General features: G+C 38.6%; 1 protein-coding gene across 1 annotated transcript; it reads right to left on the bottom strand.

Moving 5' to 3' along the window:
• Positions 1-2,172: 2,172 nt before the first annotated feature.
• On the bottom strand, positions 2,173-2,748 carry LOC145639982 (uncharacterized). The gene has a single exon (XM_081691294.1). It carries the CDS (start codon positions 2,746-2,748, stop codon positions 2,173-2,175), a length of 576 nt encoding a protein of 191 aa, XP_081547420.1.
• Positions 2,749-17,893: the final 15,145 nt, after the last annotated feature.

Here is a 17,893-nt window from a genome sequence, read left to right as displayed (position 1 = left end):
TGGATGCCGTTGGAGGCTCGGTATTTTCGGAGCTAAAGCTTTCAAGTAAGATCCCATTAGGTCAGGCGAAGCACGTGTCAAAGGTAAATTCCGATTTTATCCTTTTATGTTTATTTGTTATGCTTTATGGTTTTATTAATTGAGAGTGGTTCTTTGGGTTGGGGTCGTTTCCGCGGTAATTTGGACTTACCAAACCCCAATAGTTGTGAATGGGATTCAAAGAGGAACAAGCTGCCTATGTGTAAATGCGGTAAGGAAGTTAGGAGGTATAAACACAAGGTGATCGCTAAGCCTATGTTCAAGAGTTGTTCTTGGAAAATTCAAGATCTTAGGTTGGAGCATAATTGTGTAAGGAGAAACATGAATGCAAATGTGACTGCAAAGTACCTAGATGAGAAATATGTTGAAGAGTGGAGAAGAAACCCCAGTTGGAAGATAAAAAGCTTTAGGGGCATAGTTTTAAGTGACTTGGGAATTAAGATTGGGTACTACAAGGCATGACTAGCCAGAGAAAGGGCAAAATTAATGATTTATGGGTCTACTTTTGAACAGTATGCCAGAGTGTGGGATTATGGGAAGGCAGTGAAGAAATATAACCCAGGGACTATAGTGAATGTGGTGGTTGATCAGTTAAACAGGTCAGAGCCACCTTTGTTCTTAAAGATGTATGTGTGTCTGTCCCCATTGTTTAGGGGTTTCTTGAAAGGATGCATGCCACTGATAGGGGTATATGGATGCCATTTGAAAGGCTCTTACTCTAGTAAGATTTTAGTGGCTATGGGGAAGGATGGGAACAACAGTATATATCCCTTTGTCTGGGCTACTGTTGAGGTTAATAGAGAAACATGGTACTGGCTCTTGGGGTGCTTGAAGCAAAGCCTTGATGATTTAGCTATGGGAGGTGGCTTTACTTATATGTCAGAGAAGCAAAGCCTTGTTGATGATTTTGTGCAAGTATGTAGAAGTTTGTTCTGACTTTTCTATGACTGATCATTATGTTTTAGTCCTATGTGTCATGGTTTGCTTGAAGACTTTGAGGAGATGGTGCCCTTTGCTGAGAAGAGGTTTTGTGTGAGGCGTATATGGGCCAATTTCAAGCTACAATTTACAGGGTCCACATTCAAAGAGTTGTTCTGGAATGCTGCCAGAGCCACTACTTAGGTATGAATGAACTACCCTTGTTATACAGTCTAAAATTTCATGATTTCATTGCAAATTGTTGTGGATTGTTAATGTATTGGTTTGGATGTTGTTTCTAACTGTGGTTCTGTCCTTGTTCTTATTTGTGGTTATTGTAGAATTGATCTAGAATGTTTATGAGCATGTTTGGAAGTTGTTCTTATTTGTATTTCTGTTGGAATATTGTAGGCTGATTTTGAAATTACAATGGAATCCATTAGGTTCCTAAGGATGCATATGAGTATCTAGAAAACATCTCTGCCCAACAATAGTCTAGGCATGCCTTTTCCATTTCTTGCAAATCTAACATGCTTCTTAACAATATGTGTGAAACCTTCAATGCATGTATTAGAGAAGCTAGGGATAAACCAAAGTGGTTAAGGAGATATTTAATGAAAAGGCACAATGACAAGTGGGAGGCTGTGAAAAAGGTGGAAGGAAAAGTGATGCCTTATGCGACTAAACTGTTTGAGAAAATGGAGAGGGTGGCTAGGCACTGGATAGTGCAAGTATCAAGGGATGATACTTATGAGGTTAACTGTAGGGAATATTTCAAGCATCCCACACTTGAGCCCCACTGTAATCATACACTTAAGCATGGTGACGTCTAAAGGGAAGGAAGCTAGTGTAAAAGAGTCGCCAACAAGTTTTAGGAACTTGTAAATCGTTCATAGGGTGAAGGTTACACCCCTTAAAGTTCCAGGAGATCGTTAACTCCAATAGGTTTGGAACCATGACTGGAAGTTCGGGGATGAAGGTACAAATCCAACCTAAAAGAGATTGAACTTGACCTAAAAATAGGCCTCTACTTTATTCTTCTCGTATTCATGTGCGCTTTCTTACTAACATGTAATCAATAGGTTAACCCTAAACCTGTTAAATCTATGTTGGTTGAATATTAATGCACAAATAAAACTATTATTGACGATCACTTGAATTATAATCATATTAGCCTAAACAAGATTTATTTTTTAAAACAAAGCTGAAAGGCACTTAGCTTTCATTCATAGGGAGATCCAACTCCAAAACCGGAATAATACAACTTGGAAAATTTGAAAACCAAATACGACTACTAGTGTCCCTTGGCAAGCAATGTTCTAGCTCATGGGCAACTTTACTCCCCTCCCTACGAGTAAAAGACAAAGAAACAAAATTAAGCAAACCACTAACATGATATATATCATCTAGCACTATATGTAAGCTACTTCCCCCTCTATCCTGTGATTTAATTGCGGTAATCAAGCTAAGACTATCACTCTCCACCATAAGGCTTCTAAGCCCGAACTCCACAGCAGCTTGGAGTCCCATCAGAATAGCCTTAGCCTCGGCAACAGCAGGTTCCCAGCAGTCCTGCACCCTCCACGCAGCAGCAAATTTCACTGCACCCTTCGAATCACGCACAATAGCACCAACAGAAGCCCCTCCATCAGTTAGAGTCCCACCATCAACATTCAATTTGCAGAGGTCACCCCTAGGAGGCTGCCATTTACATCGAGTTGAACCACCACCTCCCACACGCCCATATTCCTCCTTTTGAAGCTCCTTCATTAACTTCAAGACATACTCCATTGATTGATTTGGATTTCACGCATCCCCATCAAATATCCACTTGTTTCTAGCCTTCCAAATTGCCCAACAAGTGGTTATAAGCAGACCATGAGAAGAACTTTGCAGCTCCTCGAGCAACACCGATGCCCAGTTAGCAAAATTTCTGCACTTTGCACCATTATCCACGTTCAACTCGCACTTATCCCAAATCAATCTCGCAATTACACAGTCACGAAGGCAATGAATCTCCGTCTCCTCTTCTACACCACATAAACTGCACATACCATCACAACTCGGAATGCGCTTCCCAAGTTCCTTCGAAGTAGGAAGTGCACCCCAGCAAGCTCCCCAAAAAAAATATTTTAATTCGAATTATAGTGTGTGCGTTCCAAATTTTATTCCAAATAGACAAGGACCTCGACAGAGCAGCTTCATTTTCATCCCTACTATCTCCAAAAATTGCTCTATACACTGAACGGACTGAGTACTCCCTATTCTTCTCTAAATCCCATCAGATGGCATCTTCAGGTAGCCTAAAGCTCAACGGAATGCTTAATACTCGATCACATTCGAAAGGAAGGAACAATTCCTTAATCAAAGGAACGTTCCATGAGGTCGTAGTGAGGTTGATGATATCACACACCCGCATCCCTCTTCTCGACTCATCACAAGGAGAAATGATTTTCCTAGTTTGATACTTTGGGATCCACGGACTATCCCAAATTTTAATACTAATCCCATCTCCAACTCTCCACCTCATACCTCTTTGAACCATCCACTTTACTCCCCATATCCCACGCCAAGTGTAACTAGGATTAGTACCAAGCTCGGAACTCAAATAATTTCCATCCTCAAAATAATGAGCCTTCAATAAACGAGCAAGTAAACTATCCGGATTAAAACTTTTGAAATCACGAAATCCCAAACCTCCTGTTGCTTTAGGTTCACATAACTTCCGCCACGCAACCCAATGATTTTTTCTTTCACCTTTCTTCTGCCCCCACCAAAAATTAGACACCAATGACTGTAATTCATCACAAAAGGAAGAAGGAAATTTAAACACACTCATTGTGTAGGTTGGGATAGATTGGGCAACAGCCTTAATCAGGACCTCCCGACCCGCCTTAGATAGCATTCCACTCTTCCACCCTTGTAGCCTTTTCCACAACTTCTCTCGAACACCCTTCGTAGTTACCCTCTTGGACCTCCCTACCACCGTAGGAAGCCCCAAATATTTATCATGAATGTTCACCGTTTGCACACCCAATAAATTAGCTAACTCACCTCGCTTAGCTGTCGAAACACCCTTACTGAAAGACACCGTCGTCTTGCTCAAATTAACCATTTGACCTGATGCCATCTCATAACAATGAAGGATCTCCCGAATCTTATTCACCTCACTCACATTAGCCTTTGAAAAAATTATACTATCATCCGCAAAGAATAAATGTGAAATAATCGGGGCAGTCGACGCACACGAACACCATGCAAACAACCATCCTCCACAGCTTTATTCAACAATCCAGTTAACGCCTCAGCACTCAAAATAAACAAATAAGGTGATATAGGATTACCTTGCCGTAGACCCCTATATGGAGTAAACTCCCCTGAAGGTGCCCCATTTATAAGAACAGAGAAAGAAACCGAGGAAATACAATGCATCACCCGATCCACCCAACAATCTGCAAACCCCAGTTTTAACATAACTGCTCTCAAAAAACCCCACTCAACTCTATCATAAGATTTGGCCATATCTAGTTTTAAAGCAAGAGATCCCCCAGAGATCACCAAATTTTTCATGTGGTGAAATACTTCAAAATCTACAAGAATGTTGTCTGTAATTAATCTCCCCGAAGTAAAAGCACTTTGATTCAGAGATGTAATATCAGAGAGAAATAATTTTAGACGATTTGTCAACACCTTAGTAATAAGCATATACACCACATTACACAAACTAATAGGCCGAAATTCAAACATTTTATCCGGAGCTTCTTTCTTTGGAATTAACATAATGAAGGTTTTATTAATTTCTCTAGGAATAACATCACCTTTAAGTACACCCAACACAAGAGAAGTAACAGCAGGTCCAAAAATATGCCAATAAGTTTGACAAAATAAAGGGCACATACCATTCGGACCCGGAGCCTTAAGGGTATGCATTTGTTAAAGAGCCGAAAGAACCTCATCCGCCTTGTACTCTGCGCAAAGCAGCTCATTCATGTCATCCGTCACTCGACATCAATACCTGCCAAAGCATCACCATAATCGACTACAGGTGCAGCCGAAAACAAATTGCAAAAATAATCCACCGCAACGGCAGTCACCCCTTCTTCACCATCATGCCGCACCCCGGCCCATCGTCTATAACAAGAGCAGTGATTAAATTTTTTTGCCGCCTTTGACTAGCTTTCTGGTGAAAAAAGCTTGAATTGCGATCACCCGCAGCAAGCCATAGAGCTCGGGATCTTTGGCGCCAATATACTTCTTCAACATGAAGTTTCTTTAACTATCTTGCGCCTATCGGCAACCTGGGCAGCAGCCCTGCCTCCCTTGTTGAGCTTGCTAAGTCTCTTTCTTTTCTTTAGAATTTCTCTAAAAACCCTCCCAAACTCCTTATTACTCCAAGACTTCAGGAACTCGGCATAGGCAACCAAATTTCCCCCCACTACATCCCTTCCAAGCAGCCACACATCCTCGATAACACCTTCACACTTCTCACTCTCTGTCCATATTTGTTTAAAGCAAAACAACCTCTCCTTATTCTTCTTATCACTCACACCCTCCTCAAGCACTAGTCTCAAAGGCGAATGATCCGACCAATCACGCTCCAAATTTTAAAGCTTTGCCTTCGGGAATAAATCATTCCAATTTTGAGTGATTAAAGCTCTATCCAATCGACACTGTACATAATCATCATCGCTTTGGCCATTGTCATATGTGAACAACTAACCCTTCACCTCAACATCATGCAATTGACAAGCCTCAATTGCATCTCAAAAACTCTTCATTTGCCACAATGCTCTATCTCGTCCTCCCTTTTTCTCGGAATCATAAAAAATTTCATTGAAATCCCCAATGCAAACCCAAGCCTCATCCCTTTGAGCCGCAAGCATCCCTAAAACTTTCCAAGATAAATGACGATTTTGCACTTCAGGCCACCCGTAGAACCCTGTTAATCTCCAAATCACACCAATATGGTGGACAGACATCGACTGCAAATGCACCTCAATCTTTTTCAACCAAAATAAAGCAACCCCCCAGACCTACCACAATTATCCACCGCCATTCCCTCATACCCAGGGAATTTTGCACGAATTTTCACCATCTCCCCACTACTCAGTTTTGTCTCCATAGAAAAGATTAGAGATGGTGCCTCCCTCCGTACTAAGCTCCGGAGGTTATCAAATGCAGAGGTGTTGCCCAACCCTCCACAGTTGATACTCAAAATACTCATTGGGCTAGGCAGGGCTGTTAAGAGCAGCCTCCGCCATTCAACATCCAGATAAATCATCACCATTCACCAATTCATCATTCTCAATCTCCTGCCCCACACTCCCCTTATCCACCTCCCCCACCCTTTTCCCCAAGACAACATGATCAGCACTACTCATATGAGTATCAAAAGAGTCCCCCTCCCTAGTGTGTTTCTTCCATTTTTTATTCCCCTTTACATTCCTCCCCACGTGCAGCACCTCCTTATCTCCCCTTAAATTCCCTTCTACACTCTTTTCCCTTTTATCAACCCCTTCTTCTGTCCCCTCACACCCAATAACCCCCTCCACTATCTGCTTCAACACACTAGGCACAACAACCGGGTTACTCAGCTGTATAGTTTCCCCACCCATCACAATAGTCTACTGCTCCCTTTTGATCGTATCATCCACCTCCACAACCTCGGTTTCCTTTGTGACAAAAAATTGTTTACGGGCAGAGATCACCGTTTCAAGCTCCTCCTCATCTCTCAATTTCCCTCTCCTAGGAGATGCTCTTAGCCATCTTCCCCATCCCATTCTAGTTTGCTTACTCTCCTCCGACACCATATCACAATCTTTCTCAGAGTGCCCAATTACACCACAAGCGAAACAAAAAAATGGCAATCTCTCGTAAGCAAACTCCACACAAACAGTTTTTCCTCCTTTGTCAAGGATACGTTGAAAACTTCGCACAGGTTTAGTTACATTAATCATCACTTTAACACGGCAAAAACGGTCTAACCTAAGCAGATCATCTTCTACCTTTAGCACCTCCCCCCAATTCGCAACTATCTCCTTCACATCATCATCAGAGCGACAATTAAACGGAATATTTTTTATTCGAACCCAAAAAGGCGAGTGGTATAAGGAGACTTTCTCAGGCTGCTCATCTCCCTCCACCTCTTTCAAAATTATTAGTTATCTTATTAAGCATGATTACAAGTACAAATTCCCTTTAAACATGCATAAAAGGCGTGATCAAGCAATAAAAATAATAAACATCAAGCAACATAAAAACAATCATCATCATAATCATATTAATAATAAAGCATAATATTAATAGCAAGATCCTAGGCATGATACTAACAAGATTAATAACAAACTCTAGCATGTCACTAAAAATTAAAGATCAATTAGCCCTAACATGACACTAACATGATATTAGGAAAGAAATAGGAAGCATCATAATAATATACACGATATTAGAAATTTTAGTTATCCTTAAACATGATAATAGGAAGCAATAAAACATCCTAACATGATACTAGGAATCAACAAAATAATCTAAGCATGATTTCTATAATAATAAAGCAATAAAGCAATTAAATTACTTACTTCTATGCCTCGTACCTATTTCTAATAAAAAAAAATACACACGTTACTAACTTCAAGGAAAATAAATAAACAAAACAATTAAATTAAATAATTGAAATAGGGATTTGGGACCAAACCCTCGGAAATATCAAACTGTTCACGTCTAGGACAAAGGCAACTTCGAACTTGTCTAGGTGTGTCTAGATCTAATGAGTGAGGAATTGAGAGAGGGAAGGTTTAGAAAAAGAATAGAGAGAGAGAAAGCTTCTAGCTTTTAGAGAGAAAGAGAGAGAGAGATGATAGATGATTGTGAATAATGAAAAACGGGGAGATACGACCCCTATTTAAAGAAAAAATAGCTCGGGATACGATAGAAAAGAGTTCGAGTCCCATTCCGAATAAAAGACTCCTATCGTCAACGACAAGAGTTCGCGCCAGACGACAAGAGCAGCGCCAGGCGACAGGTATTAGCGCCAGGCGACAGACCTGTCGTTTGGAGCAGGGAAAGTTTTTTTGCGGATTTTGTTTTTATCATATCTTTTAATCTAGAAGTCCAAATAAGTCATATAATATGTTGTTGGAAAGCTCTTGAAGTCTTATTTCCAACCCAATTAAAAAGATATGGCCGAAATAGTGGAAGGGTGTCAGTTTTGGATAGAGTTTTGTATTCCTTTCATATATTTTTCATTATAGCTCGGAATTAAAATTATAATATATCATTGGAAAGATAATTTCAAGATACATCCAACCATATAAGATTTGGATAAAAATTATGAGGTACGAAAATAATATCTGACTGTCTTTGAACATCTTTAAATTCGAATAGAATTAGGACTTAAAAAAGGAAAGTTTTATTCAATTTCAAATTCTATGATTTTATCTTTTCAAAAAGAATAATTAAGATCTTTCAAAAACTCATAAAATATTCTAATAAATCCTAATTATTTTAGGAATGAGATTAAACCTTTGGACCCTCCACATGATCATTTGGTCATAGGTAAAATCCGATTTTGGGTCCAGTTTAGTATTTTGGCCATAACTTAGCTTCCTCATTATTCATCAAAATTGGGCTTATAATATATTGTTCGAAAGGTCTTTTCGAGCCCCATCCAGCTACACCATTATTGGACCCTTATCATGGACAAAAACTAACTGGATTGGACATTTTCATAAATAGAGTGAAAGAAGAAACATTTTTGAAAATAGAAAGAGAGATATTTTAATAAAAACATCCACATCACTAGACCTTTCACACTTTTACTTCGTTTGATAATCAAATGACATGAAAGGTATTCATCACTGGGTTTGGTTTTGGGGAGACACATTTCGGTATCTACATTAACCTAAATGCAGACCAAGTGACAGCTGACCTACAAAACAGAACTTGCACATGCTATTACTGGCAATTAACTGGCCTTCCTTTGTGTGCATGGATTTTCTTGCATACTAGATAAGAGAAGTGACCCAAAACAGTATGTGGACCACTATTACACAAGGGAGTGATATATACAGGCATATGATCTGCCTGTACAACCTATGTCAAGTCCCAAGCACTGGGAAAAGGTTCGGCTAAGGGAGCCACTACCTCCACTAGTGAGAGTGATGTCTGGTAGGCTTAAGCCCAAAAAAGAAAGAAGGAAAGGGGTGAGGGTGTACCAGAGGTAGGAGAGGGTAGTAAACAGAAGAAGCAAAAAAGAGGCCAAAAATGTGCTCAGTTTGGTCACTATGCCAAGATATGCTCTAAAGTGGCTGCAGAAGTGACATAACCTACTTCCCATCCTATCACAAAGGGTAAGGCTGTTCTAAACACTCCATGGGTGGTAGAACAAAGGAGAATAAAAGAAGCAAGAGCTTTAAACAAGGTGAGTACTCAATTTTATTCCATGTTCAGATGTAAGTAATGACTTTGGTTTTGTTTTTAATTTTTACCACCTTTTTTTTGTATACAGACTAATCCTGGGGCATCAGCAGGTCCTAATAGCATTGCAAATAAAAAATTCCAACAAGAGGAGGCTAGATTAATATTACTTATCGAAAGCGGCCTCTAATTAGGCATTCTAATCACTTTCCCTCACTGAATAATTAGCTTTTCTAATATTTTCAAACCCTCTATCGGAATAATACACTTGTTCGAAGGACACCATTCCTATCATTGCTTGCATAGTGGATCACGTGCAACCTCTTATCTTTCTTTTGCTCTAACACGGCACCAACCACCGTGTCACTTGCATCACACATTAGCTCGAAGGGGAGTCTCCAATCCGGAGCTTGCACTATTGTCGCCAAGACCAATGCATTCTTCAGCCTACAAAATGCATCTAAAAAAGCATCATCAAATACAAAATCACACTCCTTTTGAAGAAGTGTAGTAAGAGATTTGGCTATTTTAGAGAAGTCCTTGATGAAACGCCAATAGAAATCGGCATGACCTAAGAAAATCTCACCCCTTTCACATTTGTAGGGGGTGGGAGCTTCTCTATTACATACACTTAGCCCTATCAACCTCAATCCCCTCTTGAGAGATTTTATGGCCAAGAACAGTTCCTTCTTGAACCATAAAATGACACTTCTCCCAATTAAGGACAAGGTTGACCTCTTCACACTTTTTCAAACATCGTGTGAGATTAATTAAACAATCATCAAAAGAACTTCCCCCCACCGAGAAGTCATCCATGAATACTTCCATTTCTTTTTCAATCATATTCGCAAAAATAGCCATCATACACCGTTGGAAAGTAGAGGGGGCATTGCATAAACCAAATGGCATCCTATGATAAGCATAGGTGCCATATATACAAGTGAATGTTGTTTTCTCTTGATCATCTGGGTGAATTCAAACATACTTGTGACCCGGTAGCCTTTCCAACATTTGATCAATGAAAGGCAATGGGAAGTGGTCCTTCTTGGTCGATGTGTTTATCCCACAATAGTCTATACACATCCTTCAACCGGTTATGGTTCTAGTAGGGATTATCTCACATTTTTCGTTTTTAATCACTGTCATCCTCCCTTTTTAAAGACTAGCACCGGTGCCACCTACATACTATTAATATGATAAATGATACCAGCATCAAATAGTTTAAGAACCTCCTTCTTGACCACTTCAAGCATTGGAGGATTAAGCTTTCTTTGTCTTTCGATTGATGGCTTAGCATCATCGATCCTCTAATGATTGGATGCATGCAAAGCGTTGGGCTTATACCTTTTAAATCATCAATTTTATATCCCAAAGCTTTGCGATGCATCCTCAAGACATTTAACAATTTTGAGGTTTGAGCCTCATCCAATGATGCATTAACAATGACCGAAAAAGTAGAAGATGGACTAAGAAACTCATAACTCTAGTTGGGTGGTAGAGGTTTTAGCTCTACACTTAGACATTCATTACCATTGTCATTCATGAGCTCTTTTTTCACTTCTTCTTCTCTAATCACAAGGTTTGCTATTTCCTTGTCCATAGTAGTGGAGTCAAGAATCTACTCAATTACCTTTATTTCCATGTCTTCATTGCAAAACCTATCTTTGCTTTCAAGTTCACACTTAACAGAATCATTAGTATTATGTAAATGCCATTGTATGGATTCATGAATAACATTTTGAACAATATCAATCCTCATACAATCATATATGTGGGAAGGAAATTTCATAACTTGGTTCAATTTAAATCCACTTTCTCTTTTCTAACAAGCAAAGACAATTTTCCATGTTTCACATCAATTATAGCCCCTGTTGTGGCTAAGAAAGTCCTGCCTAGAAATATGGGGACATTCAAGTCCTCATCCATTTTAAGCACAATAAAATCCACCGGAATGTAAAGTTTGCCCACCCTAAGGGGGGCTCCTATAATTTTCCCAAAGGCATCTTAACCGAACGATCGGCTAATCAAAGGGAAATATTAGTGGGTTTTAACGCTCCTAGGCGAAGTCTTTTGCACATAGAGAGGGCATCAAGCTAATGCTAGTACCCAGATCACTCAAAGCACGATCAATCACCATTTCACCAATAGCACATGGAATAATAGAAAAACTACCGGGATCTTTAAGCTTAGTGGGAAACTTATTTTGAATAATTGCACTACAATTTTTCGGCATATTAATCGTTTCCACCAAGTCAACTTCTCTTTTATTACTCAAGATGTCCTTAAAAAATTTAGCATAAGTTAGCATTTGTTTTATAACATCAGTGAATGGAATGTTAACATAAAACTTTCTTAAGACTTCCAAAATTTTAGCAAATTGTTCATCAAGTCTAGACCCGGCAAACCTTCCCGGAAAAGGAAGCTTTGCCACATGTAGTGGGATTTCACTCTTTTTTTTTTTCTTTTTCAACTTCTTTTTCTTTGTTTTTCTCTTCTTATCTCTCTTTTTCTTTTTCAACTCTCAACTCTTCATGGGAATCACTCTTTCTTTCCCCAAGTTTTTCCCACTTCTAGTTACAATTGAATTGGCTTGCTCTCTAGGATCTAGAGCTTGACTAGGAAATGAGGTATTAGACTTGCCTTTCAGGGTACCAGCTATTTGGGCCATTTGGTTTTCCAACATTTTGTTGTGGGTTTGCTTTTATTTTAAGCTTTCCTCCGAGTCATTTATCTTTTTAGTTTGGGTATTGATGAATTACTCCATCATGCTTTCTAAATTAGACTTAGTAGGGGGTGAGCTTAAATTTGAAGTGGTGGTCTAGGAATAGGAGTTATTGTCATTTGTTGGTACCTATTGTCATTTCTATAATTCCGTTGATTATTAAAGACATAGTTACCACTACCACTAGCTTGACCTTGACCTTGACCTTGACCACTATGAGTAAATACAAGTTTATAACTGATATCAACTTGGTTTGTTGATATCAGGGGCAACACTTTCTTTTAGGCAGTTAAATAACGGGCACGGAGGTCCATATAAATAAACCAAGTAGGTTCCCGCTATATCAGCCCCGTTTTAAGAGAGTTGAATTGTAATGTCGTAGTTGACGGATAGAACAAGGATAACTTGCCGTTAATTTGTTCCACCTTCACACTCGCATCAATCACCTTCAACCATAACCCTAGTCAGTACTCAACGGAAGCCGAAGGAAATAGGAGAATCGGCGAAATACTTCCCAAAATTCGTCGATTGTTTGTAGCTAAAACCTATATTCGGGCACACCCTTTCCCTAAGATGCATATTCGGCTACACCCTTTCCCTTAATCGAAGCGAGGTTCATATCCGGCTCAACCCTATCCTAGAGTCGGATCAAGGCTCATATTCGGCTCAACCCTTTCCCAGAATTAGAACAAGGTTCATATTCGGCTCAACCCTTTCCCAGAATTGCAGCAAGGGTCATGATTCCCCCTAGGAAGGTACTGTATTAATGTAATAATCCTACTAAATGTTCGTTAATTGTTGTTGGTTTTGAATTAATACTTGGTACGTGGACGCATCTTTAAATTGCAATTTAATAAGTAGTGGCTTCAATATTAATGACAGGTATTCCTTATCTTGATTATGGTGTGAGTTATGGAATGCATCGATCATTTATTAAATTATTTGGTTTTAGGTAATTAAGTTGTGGTCCTTTTATCTGTGTTTCTAGGACGAACCTATGGAGGGAAGGATAGGTATGAAGAGGAAGTTGAATGTAGGCCATGGTCATGATTTGACAAAGGTATTTGAAATTTTTAATGTTAGATTGCTGTGGGTTTGTGTTTCTCTGATTTCACAGTACTGGGTATTGTTTTATGCTAGGAACTCAGACCATATTTTGTAGCTGAATTAAAGTCTTTATCTCCATATATGCTTGAGGTATGCAGATTGTTTGCACAGGTTTAATATCCAATATAATCTTTATACTTCTGGTGTAATAGGGTAGTTATGTTAGTGTTTTAGGATGATTCGGTAACTGTTGGTTGACTTGTTAAATCTAGAGGCGAGGTGTTAATGCAACGAGAAAGATACAGTATAAGGTGAGTTATGATGAAAATTAAAGTTTAGTCTTTTCAAAGTGTACTTGAATTTGATTTCTGTACGATTGAATGCAGCCACCGAACACTAGTTGTTGTATTAAGACATTTGCGAGAATGTGTCAAAGTTTTGATGATAGGGAAATTTGTTGGGTTGTAGAAATGGGATTTGGGGGATTGTTGAAGTTTGTAGGAGACATGCACTTGACAAGGCAATTGTCCTATTGGTTGTTGACTCGTATAGATCCATTCAAATGCACACTTAAAAGTGTAGACAGGAAATTGTTTAATATGTCAAAGAACCAAGTACATTGGGTGCTAGGTATTCCTAATCGGGGTACTGATGTTCCTACTTACAAGTCATTGTCAATTAATAGAAAGGATAATATTGATGAGATAATGGCTAGGTATGGGAAATATTGGCTTTGGAAATCAAGCAAAATTGGTCGGCAGTATAAGTCTTGTGGAATCCCTATCACTAGGAAGTTAATGGAGAGGATGGAAGGGGAGTAGCAGGGGCATGAAGGTGATGAGTTCAAGTTGTTTTTACACCTGCCATTGGAGATGTTGTTATGCCCCACACAGTCATCAAGGTTGGCTTCAGACCTTGTTCTTGCATTGACTTGTGCTAGCAAAGCAGCTGAGTATGACTGGTGCAGCCTTGTGCTCAACAAGCTTATGGATAGCGCAGCTACATTTACACGTAGATTCTACTGTCATGGCTATGATAGTGGTTGTGGTGGATGCCTCATCTTTGTTGTGGTATGGTTATTTACAAATCTTGCATCTTTATGTTAAGTGATTTCCTTTTAGTTGTATTTATCTTTAACTAATTTTTCTGTAGGTCATGTATTTGGATAGGCTTGATAGACAACCATTCCACTGGGGGGTGTTTACAAGGCTAGAATATTGGACTATGGACCAGATCAAAAGCGTTGTTAAGGCTGATCGCTTGCCAAATGGTGCTTTTGGAGAATTTGGGGTAAGCTTCTAACATTGTAGAAAGGCATGGTGTTATGTCTTTTAACTAAATTCATTGATGATCTTGGACCCAATGTGTCTTATTATAGTTCTATATATATATTATAGACCTTGGATATGGCATACGGTGAAAAACATCCAAGACTAGCAAGGGACACAAATGGTCCTCGAGAACAGGCTGAGGTAATGTAGCCATATATAATGTTTGTGTACTATTGAATTGGGTAATGGAATATGAAGTATTTAGAATATGTGTTCTTAACCAGGGTATGAGTGTCTGTATGGCTTTAAAAAGGAAGAACTGTGCACCGAGACGCATTTCAAACACTAAGACAATACCAGCCACGGGAAGCCGATCAAGTAGGGATGTATAGTTGCGAATGTAAATCAGATGCCAAGTTAATGAAGTTTGTTACTAACGATGCAAGTTTTGTTGTTGTTGTTAAGTTGGTAGCCTTTAAAATGGAACAAATAAGGAGGTATATATAGTTCTTGTGTGTTAATAAGGTTTGAATTAATTGCATATTGTTGTTATTCTCTTAACTGGCATTCATTACTAGAAGGTGGCTCTACTTAGATGATGGTGTTGCTGATAAATTGGTATTTTACATATAACACAATTGTTGCATTGAATTGTATTATGTGATAAGAGTATTGTTGAAAAGTTTTCATTTTCATGTTGCTTTGGAATTCTTTATAGGTGAGTGCTTTCGTGGCATGGTTCGGTTCCAACTATTGTTGGTGCCTTGCTAAGTACCCATTCTCTTTAGTGAGTTTGATGTTGTAATTCTAAGGACAGTGGCTGTTGTTTATAATATATTTTATAAATGGTGATCATGTCCATATGTTGTTTATAGCCCGTTTTTGTGCAGTTTCGGGGAGGAGCAGTTTTCCTCAGTAACAGCATGTCCCCGGTCATGGAGTTGATGACAAGATTTCTTCGGGATGGTTGTTGCCGTCTTTTGTCCATTGTGTTGCATGTGAGCCTCTATTTATGTACGAGTGTGACTGTAGTATTTGGTTGTTGGATTGATTTGTTGAACAAACATTTTATTTGTTTTCCTAGGTTGTACAGTCCAACAATGGTTGATTGGGTGTTGGTTTTGAAACATTGTTCCCCAAGCCATGTGTTTGTGGTGTTAGATAATATGGGTTCTGGATCAGTTTCTATGACCACATAACAAGTGAGCTCCTAACAACAATTTGATCCACCTATATTTTCAATGTGTACTGAACATAATTTTGTGCTTTGTAGGGAGAATATATCTGATGAATTGGTGCTTCGATTGAAGAACACATCACGGTTGAATAGAGTTGTGATAATGGTTACATACATGGGATGTGTGCGGTAATGGAATGTTATTTCCAATTATAAATGCAGTTGGTAATTTGTCGTTTACATATTAGTTTACCTGGCTCATTTGTTTGTATCATTAGTATTGTTTTTCATGTTGTGCATGGTTGGTTTGTATTAGCATAAATTGTACTTTGGAGAGGTGGGTGTTTGACAGTCATTTAGTGGATTTACGCTTACTTAGTCATACTTGAGTTTTCTTAATAAAAGTTGGGCCGTTGTTCTAGTTTAAGCCCAATGTACACTATAACCAATCACTTGGCCTATATATATGTAGTTAGTATCCCTGTAACGAAATGGTCTTTTGAATTTTATATTGGGGGCTCCAATTTTATATTGGGCTCTGATTTTTTTTGGGCCAAGCATAACATTGTACCCAATCTAGAAATGAAAAAACACGAAAGAACATGGGCTCCAATGTTATATTGGGCTTTGATTTTTAATTGGGCCAAGCATAACAATCTGGAAATGAAAACAAACGACAGAACATGATGATATGAACTCCAAATACTAGTTCATTGGATTGTTTTAGAACATGTAATTTAACACATATTCAGCATGAAATCGCTAATACATTTTCTAAGTGAAGCTACTGATACACTTAATTAACAAGGCCCCAAGTGTATGGATGACTTGTGGTGCTACATAATTTGTAGGGAGGGTCTTTTGTGAAAGTAATTATCACATAACCATCTATTTTGGTTGATTTCGAGATCCCGCAAACATGGTAAGGCATTACGCTTTGTAGTAGTAAGCGTCCCAAGTTGACCGAAACCCTTGTCTCGGTTAAGACAATCACACCTGGCATATGTAAACCTATTACCTCTTTCAGTGAAGGGAGGAAACTCTCTCTGCTCATATCCCTACATTTCCATAACATAAACCTTGTGTTGGTGCCCATCTCCATATCTTTTTTCTCGGTGTTATTGGTAACAATGACGTTTAGTGTTGCCTTTCTACCATCCAATATGTGGCTCGTATTGGTAGTGCCGGTTAAAACTAACCCAGTCATCGCTATAGGGGTTGTCACATTGAACAACTTAAAGTCGTTTCTATAACTTTGTATGTCCGTTGAATGTTCTCCTATTGGCAACCAACATAACTCCTTAATAACTGGTATCTCTGAACATGGATCCACTATATCCCTTATATAGGAAGGTAACACATTCTCATAACCAGGACCCTTTACACCTCCACTAGTTGAAATTACCCACTGCACAAATACCTTGAACACCTTTGGATGTAAAGCAAGGTCAGACACATCTGGTAAATGAGTCGGCCTTATTGTATTACCAGATGTTATTTTAACCATATCTCTCACAATGCCTTCTCCTGTTGAGATCGACTTAGCGGCCTACACTGAGCTCACTGCGTTCAGCGTCACTAACCCGTCAGCCGTTAACCGAGGGTCCTTTATAACTTCTAGAACCCCCTTCTTCATTGTTTTTTTGGTGTACATGAATGGAATATTGGTTTTCATTAGATTGAGATTCTTAGATTAGACAATGATTGAGGGATACGGGGCTTGTGTTATCTTTGTTATGGAACCACAAAGTTTGTTTTGAAAGGATCTCACCAGTGAGACTGGTATGTCGAATTTTCCCTTCACCATGTTTGCGATTAAGGGGTTTAAAGTTTTGGTAAGGTTATAGTATGAAGTACTTTGGGGAGTTTCTGTATTTGTAGTGGGTATGTAGAACAATGCAGAGGCTAGATGACAGCGGGAAGATGTAAAAAATTACCGGCAATTCCCTACTAAATTTTTCAACTTTCCCGCCCTTTTTTTTCCAATGTTTAATGTACTTTTTCAACAACTGCTGCACTTTAGTCAGACTGTTAAGAAGTTTTTTTTTATATTTGAAATTTTCCTTAGCATATGTCAATTTTTTTAAAAAAAAATTAGTATATGTCCATTTTTTAAAAAAAAAAATTATGAAGAAATCTATGGCCTTAGTTCATATCAAAATTAATATTTATAAATAAAAAAAAAGTATAGTTAAGATTGATTTTTAAATGGGTAGCATATTCGAGAAGTTCGGAAAATTTTATTTTCTAATTTACTAATAATTATTAAAAGAACAACTTAAAGAAACAAAAGTAAAATACTAC

Source organism: Chenopodium album, chromosome 7, assembly GCF_948465745.1.
Source record: "Chenopodium album chromosome 7, dcCheAlbu1.1, whole genome shotgun sequence".
Classification (NCBI taxonomy): Eukaryota; Viridiplantae; Streptophyta; class Magnoliopsida; order Caryophyllales; family Amaranthaceae; genus Chenopodium; species Chenopodium album.
This window is presented reverse-complemented; position numbering and strand designations above follow the sequence as displayed.

Excerpts from the sequence above, each read along its gene's own strand:
- LOC145639982 (XM_081691294.1), bottom strand. The coding sequence starts at position 2,748 with ATGGAGTATGTCTTGAAGTTAATGAAGGAGCTTCAAAAGGAGGAATAT.